Source organism: Apodemus sylvaticus, chromosome 11 (assembly GCF_947179515.1).
Source record: "Apodemus sylvaticus chromosome 11, mApoSyl1.1, whole genome shotgun sequence".
In the NCBI taxonomy this organism is placed as follows: Eukaryota; Metazoa; Chordata; class Mammalia; order Rodentia; family Muridae; genus Apodemus; species Apodemus sylvaticus.
The window spans coordinates 103,699,256-103,711,322 of record NC_067482.1 but is presented as its reverse complement, the minus strand read 5'-3'; the positions used below and the strand labels follow the sequence as shown (position 1 = coordinate 103,711,322).

The window sequence follows — 12,067 nt, the reverse complement described above, 5'->3', positions numbered from 1 at the left end:
ACCTTAAAACTGAAATAATTTCTAAGTATGAAATACTGTTCTTTAGATAGGTTTATGACTTTGAAGAGTTTTTATCAGTCCTTTCTGAATCATAATGCAGGTAGAGAACTCAAGGTCAACTTTGGCATATAAGCTTTATAACTTAGATTATTTCACTTTCTGACTTACCATCAGACTGAAGTTCCTCATTTTGGCAGCACTGTAACATCTAAAGTGTTCATGTTATCCAGATATATTTGTGAGAACCTCAAGGAAACACTTTGGTTTTTGTGATTTTACTTGAACAGGAGATTTAGCTCTCAGGGTATTTTACTCTGGCTAATAGAAAAATGAACTTACATTCTTTCAACATGTACTGACTGCAGATGAGAGCAGGCAAGAGAGCCACACTGGTGGCCATTGGCAGTGCACTTGATCGTTCCTTTATTAGGAACATATGTAACCAGCAACTGAGAGGAGTTGGTGTAAAGCTACAGCAAGCATTCAGGGCCCTGTCCTAACTTTGGCAGGTGCTGGCTCATTGAGTGGTAAGCATTTTTATTTTCTGAATTAATGTTTGGTTGACCTTTAGCATGAATTATGCACTGACATTCTGAAAGCATTCTAGCTTCAATTTTGTAGCAGTTTAGTTTTTGCACAAAATCCAAAAGTACCACCTTGCCTTACTACTCAAACTGCTTGAAAGCCATTTCATCCTGCTGCTTTTTTGAATGTCAAATGTGACATTGAATCCAATTCACATAAATGGCACATGGAAATTTTCTAATTTTTCAATGACAGGCTAAATAAAGCCTCAAAGTACAGTAAGATCAAGAAAGAGACCCTAGGTTTTCTTTGAAAAATTTCTCTAATTTCCATGAAAAATGTTGTCTCAGGAGAAGGAGAGATTGTGTGATCAGGAGAGCACATTAGTTTCCTTGGTCTCAGGTGATGAGACCTCAGCAGGCAGAGATCTTTAGAAGTTCTTAAATATCAAATGTGCTTGCTGCTGAGACTTTCTGTGTCAGAATGATGTACAATATTTTCATAATGGTAACAAAATTATGTGGCCAGAGAATAATGGTTCATTTTCTTCCTTTTGATGCATTTCAAAAAAGAAAAACTTAATGCTTTAATGAATCCTGGGCTTGCTTTGATATTAATTGAAATTTAATTTAAGAGAAATAAATTGATTTGCACTAGACAGTGTTCTGAGGTGCATGACAAATCAAATGTGTAGGCAGATGTTTAAGAGGATCTTTAAATTTTCAATGACTTAGTAAAAAATTATTATGAAACTTTTCAAGACTTTTAACGAAAAGGTGGTGATAAAGAGGATAAGTCTTTGAATAAGACTATTAAATGTAGTCTTAGTGCTCATGAACTTGAAATGGAGACCCTAACAATTCATTGGTGCTAATTATTGGAACACAACCTTAGAGGTGCCTCCCTGACTGTGGTGACCATAGAACAACCTATTTATAAGTCACAATTCAGTGAGGATTCTCCAGATAACTTTTTTTTTTTATGATACATCAGTGCTTTGGCTTTCAAACCACTACAACAGTGACAAATAGCACCTTTCTGTTCTACAGAATGTTACAGCAAAAATGTTTACATCTCAAAAGTAATATATTTAACTTATTTAGGGACAATTTAGAAAAGTAGAAACATAGGTCAATAAACTTGTCTAAAAGACGGTTAAAACACACTTTGATCAAATGTAAAATATTTGAAGTGTTGTGTGTATATTTTCATTGTAAGGGTTCAGTATTCTTTTCAAGATCCATCCCCAAATCTCTTTCTTAGGCTAGTCAAGGTGAGAACTGTGAACTCAGTAGTCCCCATCTGCATATTCCACATCCCTGTTCTTATGTAGCTGTTCTTTATATAGGCCTTGTCTACATATCACTCAGACCATTTGGCATATTATGAATAATATTCACTGTTGTATTGGACCAAGAATTTTTGACTGTATCCAAAATGGTTCACACTATTAAATATCTTAATGACCAAATTAGCAGTACCTACCCATTTTAGACATTAGTGAATTATTGACTATTAGTGACATAATGGATTGCTTTGAATGAAAAATTAATGAAATTCCTTCCAGGATTCAGAACAACTAACTATTCAAAAAAATTTTGCCATATTTGAATTCATTTTGATAAGCAAACATGGAGAAATCTTAAGATTTGACAAAGCAGAGGTCCTTGATGGTATTGTCATAAACTAACAGATTTTTTTCCATGTGAAATCTGCTTTTCTTTTTCAATGAATCCAGGTCTTGGATGTTGAGGAAACTGTAGATCGTCAACAGGGTAAAGAGTATGACCATGACCTTAGTGAGACAGAAAAAGCTATAGTCAGAGAAATGTGCAATGTAAGTTTAATGTGCTTTATTGTGTATTCTGTGTTGAAAGCCTCATCACAGCTTAGTTATTTTTTTAAAGAATATCTACTTTGAAATTGATGACCAAATGTCTTTACATTTTTCATGAAAATAAAACAATTGCCCTTGTTTTTATTTTCAGTTTGTTTTATTACCGAGATATTCTCATAGTCCTGCTAAAACCCACCAAGATTAGAGGGATTGGTGATATAGTTAGTGGTTGACTACTACATGAAAAGCCCTGGATGTGGTCAGAAATGATCAGTCAGTTCTGCATTCCAGAAAGACATAAAAACATTTTTAAATATTGAATTTAAGTAATTATAAAAAGAATTAAAACTTACAATGAACAACCCCAGAAATCAATTAGTTTGCTATCTAATATTTACATGGTACAGCCATCATATCATATTAAGTATTGTCTTTACCTTTCATGAGACAGCTCAAACTTAGACATTGCATAGATAGGAGTACCAATGATATAGATGAACAGAAATCTATCCTGGAAACCAGATAATTCAGTTAAAAACATGTAAATGTGATTATTGATTGACATACTGTTTAATCAAGAATATAGCCACACAGCTTTAAAGAGCTAAATGGATAATTATAGAGCAATGCATTTCTTAAATCCAAGAAATCATAGCTAGACCCTAGTTTTAATTTAATTTGTATTGTCATATTTTGTTTTTATCTCACATTTTATTCTTATATCACAGAATGGAACACTTGTATAGGAATACCCTTTAGCTTTACCCTTTAGCATATATTCTCAGACCTATGATTCACTTCAAGATGTTTCTGGAATCCAGTAAATGATCTTTAAGTCCCATGGGCATTTTATATGTGCTGGGGTGATAATTTCCAAACCTCTTGCTTACCTGTGCTGTGGCTGCTTTTATTTTGCAACCCTTTCCCGGCACCTTTCATTGCTGCACATCTGTCTTTGGTTTTAATTGGCCATGGTTCTGCATATCATTTTGTCCATGCACTGATGTCTACTCATTGTAGCTTTTCAACGTGTGCTTAAGATTTTAACGTGTGTTGACAATTTACCTTAGATAAATGTACAGCTTTAATTTACAAGCCTAAGGTTCCTGTTGCTTCTCATCTATTCACTATCGAAACAAAGAAAATTCAGTTGTTGGTAATTATAGCACTGGGAGAGAAGCAGGGAGTCATCTTCTGGTACCATCCTAGGAATTTGTGGAGCTCCTTAATTGGATTTATGCCTTTAACATCAGTTACAGGTGATTTGAGTGTGACACCTTAGCCAAGAGCCCCAGCCCTCAGTATATGTTTGAAGGAACAAAGACCCAGAAATGAAGTTACATGCTCAAACTCATTAATTAAATAAATATATTAACCATATCTCATTTGAGGATCAATTATTCCTACTTCTCATCATAATGAATGAAAGCACTGTATCTTATAGAAAATACCTTCTTTATTTTGCTTAATACAAAATTGGACTTTGCCCTTGTGTCCCTTCCTTTCTCTTCCTTCCTTATGAAAAACTTTCTGAACCTGTCTTGGCGATCATCGTTAGTGTTTGTTGATCTTTTTGTTTGCTTTAAAAGGATACTATATTCTTGTGGTCTTTTAACTATACAAGAAGGCAACCTTGAGCCAACTCTTATTTCTTTTTAAATTTCCTATAGGGTATCTATTTCTAACTGTTAATGTTTGGTTTTGTTCCCTATAATTTAAAGAGAAAATGAAAACCAAACCTTAGCACTTAGTTTTAAAAATCATTTGGAAATGATATAAAATAGTAACTATGGCACCATTATAAATTATACAACCATCAAAACTACACAGAAAAGACTGGAGAATAAATTCAAGAGAAGATTGCAGTGTAGATAGTGAAGAAAGCAGATTATACGGCAGCTTAATAAATAATTTTCCTGGCAGGTAACAAAGACTACAAATAACTCTTATTTGAAGACCTATAAACTTTTATAATGCTACAGAGTTATATGTGACATGACATGATAATCTTCATAAGGCTCTGCAAGAACTCAAGGTAATGAAAATCTTGTCAGTTTCTGATATTCCTCCAGGATATAAGCGGGTAACATCAACTTGCCAAAAAGACTGTTATCCTTAGACTGTCACATTGTTTAATGAATGGCTTCTTGGTTCTCTTCTAAGGATGAGTATACTACCTTCTGAGAATCATAAATATCATTTTTAGTTATCTTGTAATTTTAGGTTTGTCTGGAATATCCAAATGACAGTTTAGATACTTGGTGATCTCATTCACATTCTTGTGCATAGACTTCTGCTTTTTATTTATATAGTACCCCTAGTGTCATTGCTTTAGTTCAGAGCTGTGACTTCAACAGAGTTTCCTTTTCCTTCACTGTAATACCCCTTGTGTTCCACAATTCAGTAACTGAACAGCAGTTGTACAGTTTAATTACAATTAAACTAAAATTTAAAATTTAATTGTTTCTAAAATTTATCTGCAGTTATTCTGTGGTCTTCAGATATGTTATTTGCTTCAAAACCTGGCATTCAAAACATTCTTGGTAGAACTGGTTTTATCCATTGCAAGAAATGGAAAACACATGGTATCATTTGAGACTTTCTTGACTTCCTGTATATAGCTAAAGCTATCCATTGCTCTAAAATTCTATTCCTGCTATTTAAAGGCCATAACTAAAATTCCCTTTGAGAGTAATAGGATGTTGTTTATGGAGTGATAACAACTTAGTTTCACTGTCTTGGAAATGAAGAAAAGCAGGGCTGTCTGTGCATCATTGTAAATGGTAGTGCATGTCCCTGGTGAATTTACTTCTTACTAAAAGCAAGATAAAAAAGAAATAGTCTCTTAATTACTAAAGAACAAACTGGTTTTGTGTTCATGTTAAAGCATTGTTTTGTGAAATCCAGCAGTCTAACCATCTCCTCATAGTGAATAGTGTAGGGCAGTTAGGTGGTTCTACTGTGTATAGACATGCTTGTGTTTATTCTACTTATTGCTTGAATATTGGCATTTTTGGTGTCTTCCATAGTGTTATACTCATGTTATTCTTGATATTACCTTTTGCTCTAATGTCCTCCCAAAAGGGACCACATTTTAATAGATATAATTGTATTTATTTAAATAATTTCTAAATTTCCTTAACCCTGTGTTTATGGTTTTCTCTTCTGAAAATGAGAGAATTCTTTAGTTGCACAGTTGTATGATGACCATATCTCCCACATTGCAAAAATTTTGAAACTAAGATTAGACGATTAGGATTTAAGTGGCTCAAGAACACAAGCTCACTTTTCTAGATGAATTAGACATTTTATCTATTGTTATAGCTGCATGCTATAAAGGCCAATTTGCTCTTTTAACCACAGGCTTCTATTTCTAAATGCACATGGAAATTACTTTAGGGACTTTAAATAAAAATACAGATACTGATGCCTCCTTTTTGCCATCATCCTTAGAATTTCTGCAGGTAGGAATTCAGGGTTAAGGACCACTTAGATAGCTAAGGTTAGATGTTATGTCTTTTTAAAATACCAGTCCTGGTTGCTGGAGTAGGGTATTGTACCCTAGCTGCTCATAAGTTCTTGTGTTTGAGAAGTTGTCACCATCTCAAAGCTGTCACTATCATGTTTTACTTTGTGTTTCAACCCATCCATGTGGAGAGTCTGTCTCATCTTTGCACCCATCTTTGAACCTCTCATAGTTCCTTCCTGAAATTCACATCTGTTTCTGCAATATAACACCTAATTTACTTACCTCTTTTTTTTTTTAAGGTTGTATGGAGGAAACTTGGAGATGCTGCAGGCTCGTGTCCTGGAATTAGGCAACATTTGTCAGGAAATCAGTACAAAGGGCCTATGTGAGAAGCACTGCCTTCAAACATGACATCATCACTACTAGAGACAACAGAAAAAGAAGATGAAGAAGAAATTCACTTTCTACAAAATAGAACTCATGACATCACATGGAGTGATTGTACATTGCTAATTCTCCCCTCTAAATCCTTCAGTGTACCTTCCCCCATACGGCTAATACGTGCTATACGTCTCAACTTTAGTGTTCATAGCAATCTCAAGGTAGCTGTGGAAAATCGTTTTAGTATTAATACTTTTATGACAGCTGAAATGTTTTTGACTCTTTATAACCATGATTGACATATTGGGTAATATACATGGTTGGATGAGTCCAGTAGAGCCTCTGTGGCTTTGATAGAGGTCGTTCACTTTATCTAATTGTAGGAACTTTCTACTGTGTGGAAGATATGAAGAAGTGTTTTTGAGCATACAACCTGGGTTGGGAAGCTCCCTCATATATATAGCAGTTGAGGAAAAATTGCTTCCTGAGGAATAATTAGTTGGATGCAAGATAATATTTGGTTTCTCATTTGAATTCTGAGGTGCTAAAAAATAACAAAAAATCTTTTACAAGCTAGAAAGGTAGGAGGAATTTTTAGAGTGCGTAGCAGAGAGTATCATTTATTTTCAATTGGTCAAAATAAATAATTTAATTTTGATGAGTTGTTTATAAAGGCATGTCTTTGGACCATACAACGCTTCATATATATTCAACCTATCAATGTCAACTAATAAGGAAATGAGCTTAATTTTTCTAGGTGTTTCAAGCTGTGAGATTGTCTATTTCTACAATTTAATTTCTAGACAAGCAGTATACTTAATAAACTTTAAGTAAAATTTAAAGTCTTGCACTGCTCTAGGAAACAGAAGCTTTCTTTGCCTATCACTGCAGCTATCTAATGTCTTAGGAAGCTAACGCATGTCCATTATTGAGGCTAAATTCTCTTGTTCAGATTGCTTGAGATGTGTGCTAGCTTTGCTAGTTTTCTGACTATTGGTATAGATGTATAATATTAGAATGTGTGTACTGGAAATGCTATGATATTTTGTGTTTATCTAAATTCAATGATAGTTTCTTGTATGAATGTTCAAGAGGCCTGTGACAGAATGCTGTTTTTACTGTAGTTTAAGATTTGAAAGTAGGATGCAACAATTCATGGATAGCTTCTAAACTTATTATTTGACTCACAGTCAATATTCCTCATTGTGTATAAATGAAATGGTCTTATTATATAAATTATTAATTATCAGAAGAAATTTGTCATAGTAAAAAATAGGTAATTGTGATTTTCAAAACTTCCCTCTATTTTAAGAAAATATTTATGAGTTCATTTAGTATAGAAGGACCTGAGATATTACTAATTATATTCCTAATTATCATAATTGAGTTATAATTTAAGATTCTTACTTTAAACTGTTATAGATTTAGTGTCTAAGAGAAAATTCTTTTATACACACACACATACACACACACAAACTCACATATACTTTCTCACATAGAAACATCCTTCAATTGTTGTATTCCTATAGTCTGAAGACATTTAAACAAGCTTTTGTGCTTGCAGCAGAACCTGCAGTAGTGATACAAATGACATTGGTCTTTTGACAAAATACTTGTGTAAATTTTGATACTGTATTAAAACTATTTTTTTAAAGTTCTACATAAAATTGAGTATTAAGTATATGTGTTCATCTTAGCAACAGTAATAAATTATTTAATCTCGCATTATTTTTGTCTGTTTTGAAATGTTCTTCCTTAATAAAATAGATTTCTAATAGCCACTGAATATCATTATCCTTTGTGAGATTATGATACTAATAGTAATATAGATTACATAGAAAAGAAATGCAGAAAGGTATATTTAAAATATGCTTACAAGGGACTTAATAGTCACAGACATCTTAATGTATACCATTGTCTATTACAACCTCCAGGAGTATGATTTAGGACCACTTAAAATTTGTAATAAAATTCTCATTTCTTAAACTTATACTTGGAATGGAAATACTAAAATTGCTTTCTCAATGATCAGCATTATTTCATATATTTGTGAGAAAATAAATAGGAGTACATAAGACTTCTCAAAGTTGCTAATAAAATGGTAAAATGAGGCTTCCTATGCTAACCATTAGCCCAGTTTTAAGTAACAGCATACATTGATTACATGGGTAACATCATTTTCCTATGGGATCATTTAATAAATTTACTATCTAATCATTCCTGCAACAAAGGCTAATTTGCGTATCTTGACAGTGCTTTCAGCTGACGTGAGGCTGATAGACTGTCACAATCTAACTTTTAATGAATGTCTTTCTCAATTTTAGCACATGCTTAAAGCTCTGTAAATTTGTCATCTCATGTGACATTCCAATAGTTTAATTGGTATGATTGCCCCTTAGTTCAGTGAATATTTAGTGGTTCCTACTACTGCAATACAATTTTGACTAGCCAACCATGGTTCTTTGGGATTCTCAAGACATACAAGGATGAATAATATCTTAGGAGTCTGCAGGATCTTCCTTTATCCTTGACAGCTAAGATTGTCTCAGATATCTATTTCACTTGATCTGAAGCAATCTATCCCTAATGCCTTCCATTAATTTTCAGACTCTGGATGATGTAGTAAACTTCCTGCTGCTACATCTTTCCTTCATCTAATGGATAAACTAGCAAATCTTGACATTTATTTCTATAAAAGTACCTTCAATCTAGCTTATCAAATTAGATCACTAACAAGATCAAGACTACTGTAAGGAAATCACATGTTGATTTCAAAGAATCAAAACTTCTCTACCATGTCAAAGGTATCACCTGAGGCTGAACAATGAGACTGATGCACATGGTCTCCTTTGTCTGTAAAACATCAATTTCTTATGGCCCATCTTCAGAAGAGGGAGAGAGTTTTGCATGGTTGAGAGGATTGATAAATATACTATCAGTTAGAGAAGAATCACCACATTGGCCAAGTCACAATTATATACTATCACATTCTGCTGTTATATATCATCCAACTTGCAAGCCTTACATTTTATGGTAACTGCATTATAGTAACAAGAGACTCTGTTTTGATTCTTATCTATGAATACTATTATTTTAAGCTAAAAATCTCCACTACTATTTCATTTTAAAATCTTGATGTCTCTAAAAATATATATGATAATAAATATCTTACTTCACAAGGGCAAAATCATTATAGCCTCCTCTTTTGTTCAGACCTATTAAAATGGTTTAACAGCCATTTTAATAAATTCAGGATTTCATGACAAGCAGATGAAACCATATGCTCTAGATCTCAGAGATAAGTATTAATTCCTATAACAGACAGGTTGATCTAAATGAGGAATGAATCTATAAGACAGCATCCATGATTAGAGCTATTATTGACAAAGAAAGATATTCCAAAGAAGGAAGAATTTGATATGGGGCATTATGAAATCCTGGAGTAAGGGACAATAACCAATCATTTTGAATTCTGGATATAAACATGCCCTCATTGGGTCAGACAAATAACAACAGTCTACAGTAAAACACACACACACACAGAGAGAGAGGGGGGGAGAGGGAGAGGGAGAGGGAGAGGGAGAGGGAGAGGGAGAGGGAGAGGGAGAGGGAGAGAGAGAGAGAGAGAGAGAGAGAGAGAGAGAGAGAGAGAGAGAGAGAGAGAGAGAGAGTTCTCAGCTTCTCATATTGTAGCAATCTAGGAATGGATCTCTCAGACTCAGGTCAGTAGCCCTTGTACAGGAATTTTTTCCACTCTTTCCTTCATATTAAAGAGAATTCTGTCTCCTAAACTGCAGGAAACCTAACTAGCAATTTGAAGAATAAATATCAAAGGCTAAGACAGGACTTAATACTAAACCAAACACACATCATCAGTGAGTCCACAATGGAGGGAACACTCAACTATGAAGAACAGAAAATGGAGCAAAGAATATCCACCAAATAAAAGAATTTGAGGACTTCATTTAGAAGAATTAATTTGATACCAAGTGTGATGGTTCATGCATTTAACCTCAGGAATCCAGAGGAAGAGGCAGGCAGATCTCTGTGGGTTTCAGGTCAACCAGTAACACAGTGGAACACTATCTCAAAAAAAAATTTAACCATACAAATAATTTTGAGATTCAAAATGGTTGAACAGAGATTGCCAACCTTCATTTGTTCTTCTCCAAGGAAGAACCAATCTAAAAGGTGAGGAATGACTAGGATATTCCGAATTTCACATCTAGGACCTGGTAAGCATCGACAAAGAAATGGCCTTTGCTGCCCTGGGACCACAGCATGTGGGAGTATTATCTCTTCTTAGAGCTGAGGTTAAGAATAGGAACCAAGCCAACAGTATAGATACTGTCAGTCATAAGGACCAGAAAAGCTCACAATTCTCACAGGCTTGCAGTGAGTCATATAGGAATCTGAAAGCCACATAATGCCATTGCTTTGGGAAGGATTTCATACCCTGAGAAAAGAGCTATTCTCTCCATTTAGACTGCTTTGTGGATCCAGAGTACATTTATATTCCAGTCTCTTATGTTCTATTAATATTCAAGTATGCTGGCGGTAGGGTATAGCTGCCACATATACAACTTGACACAGTGTGGTGAATGACTTAAGCCTGCTGCATTTACTGGACTGCATAGAACTGATGTATATGTTGTAAACTGTCCACAAAAGTCAGGAAATTGGAGCGATTTCCCTTAAAGAAAAAGTACATGGCTTCCTGCATGTTGTCTCACCGTGCCAAGACTGAAGGCAGCTGCACATGTGATTTCTGTTACCTTTCCCAGGCAGCTCTTTTGTGTGCTCATTGCAAACAAAAAAGGGAGGCTACTGATGGTTTCTGCTGTTCTATACATAATGGCTTCATAAGGCCTTATAAAACTCCCAATTTCTTTATCATTTTGCAACATCATTATGGGGACACAACACAGTTTGGGTCCTGGCAGGCATTGTCACCAAAGCCACAGAAAGGAACACAAATTTCCAAGTCACCCTATCCACAGTTGTTGCCACTGCCATCCCTACACCTAGCCTTATCATACATTGCTGTTTGGGTAAGTGACAGAGAGGAACCATATCAATTTTGATATCTTTGTATCTGTAGATAGAGCTGTTATCTGAGGAATCACCACAGCTGTTGTGGAAAACTCATGTCTTGATCCATGCTGCTGCTAATTATAACATCAAATACACAAGGACCCTTATAGCAGCTAGTATCTGCCAGTGTCAAAGAAAATTGCTAAGTACAAGACTACTGTGGAGGGTGTCTGAGGAAACTCCCATTGTTCCTTTCAGGAACTTTTCCCCTGTGCCCCTGTGCCAAAGGTCTTCCCCAATATACTTAGTTTCAGTGTATCTGGTTTTATGTTGATGTCTTTGATACACTTGGACTTGAGCTTTGTACAAGGGATAAGAATGCATTGGTTGCCATTCTTCTACCAGTTGTACCAGCACCATTTGTTGAAAAGGTTGTCTTTTTTCCACTGGATCGTTTTAGCTCATTTGTAAAAGATCAAGTGACCATAGGTGTGTGGGTTCATTTCTGAATCTTCAATTCTATTCCATTGATCTACTTGCCTGTCACTGTACCAATGCCACACATTTTTTTTTATCACAATTGCTCTGTAGTACAACTTGAGGTCAAGGATGGTGATTTCCCCAGAAGTTCTTTTATTGCTGAGAATAGTTTTAGATATCCTGTTTTTTTTGTTTGTTTGTTTGTTTGTTTTTTTGGTATTCCAGATGAATTTGGAGATTGATCTTTCTAGCTGTATGAAGAATTGAATTGGAATTTTGATGGAGATTGCATTGAATCTACAGATTGCTTTTTCACAAGATGCCATTTCTACTATTTTAAT

The 12,067-nt window shown here is 34.7% G+C and overlaps 1 protein-coding gene across 2 annotated transcripts in view; it reads left to right on the top strand.

The window, feature by feature from the left end:
• The window catches only part of Ccdc85a (coiled-coil domain containing 85A), a 267,847-nt gene extending 259,943 nt beyond the window's left edge, over positions 1 to 7,904 (top strand). For both annotated transcript variants that reach the window (XM_052199350.1, XM_052199351.1), the window contains one exon: positions 6,131 to 7,904. In XM_052199350.1, the coding sequence (XP_052055310.1) occupies positions 6,131 to 6,220 (90 nt within the window). In that variant the 3' untranslated portion in view covers positions 6,221 to 7,904. The remainder of the gene's footprint in view (positions 1 to 6,130) is intronic.
• The last annotated feature ends 4,163 nt before the right edge of the window (positions 7,905 to 12,067 follow it).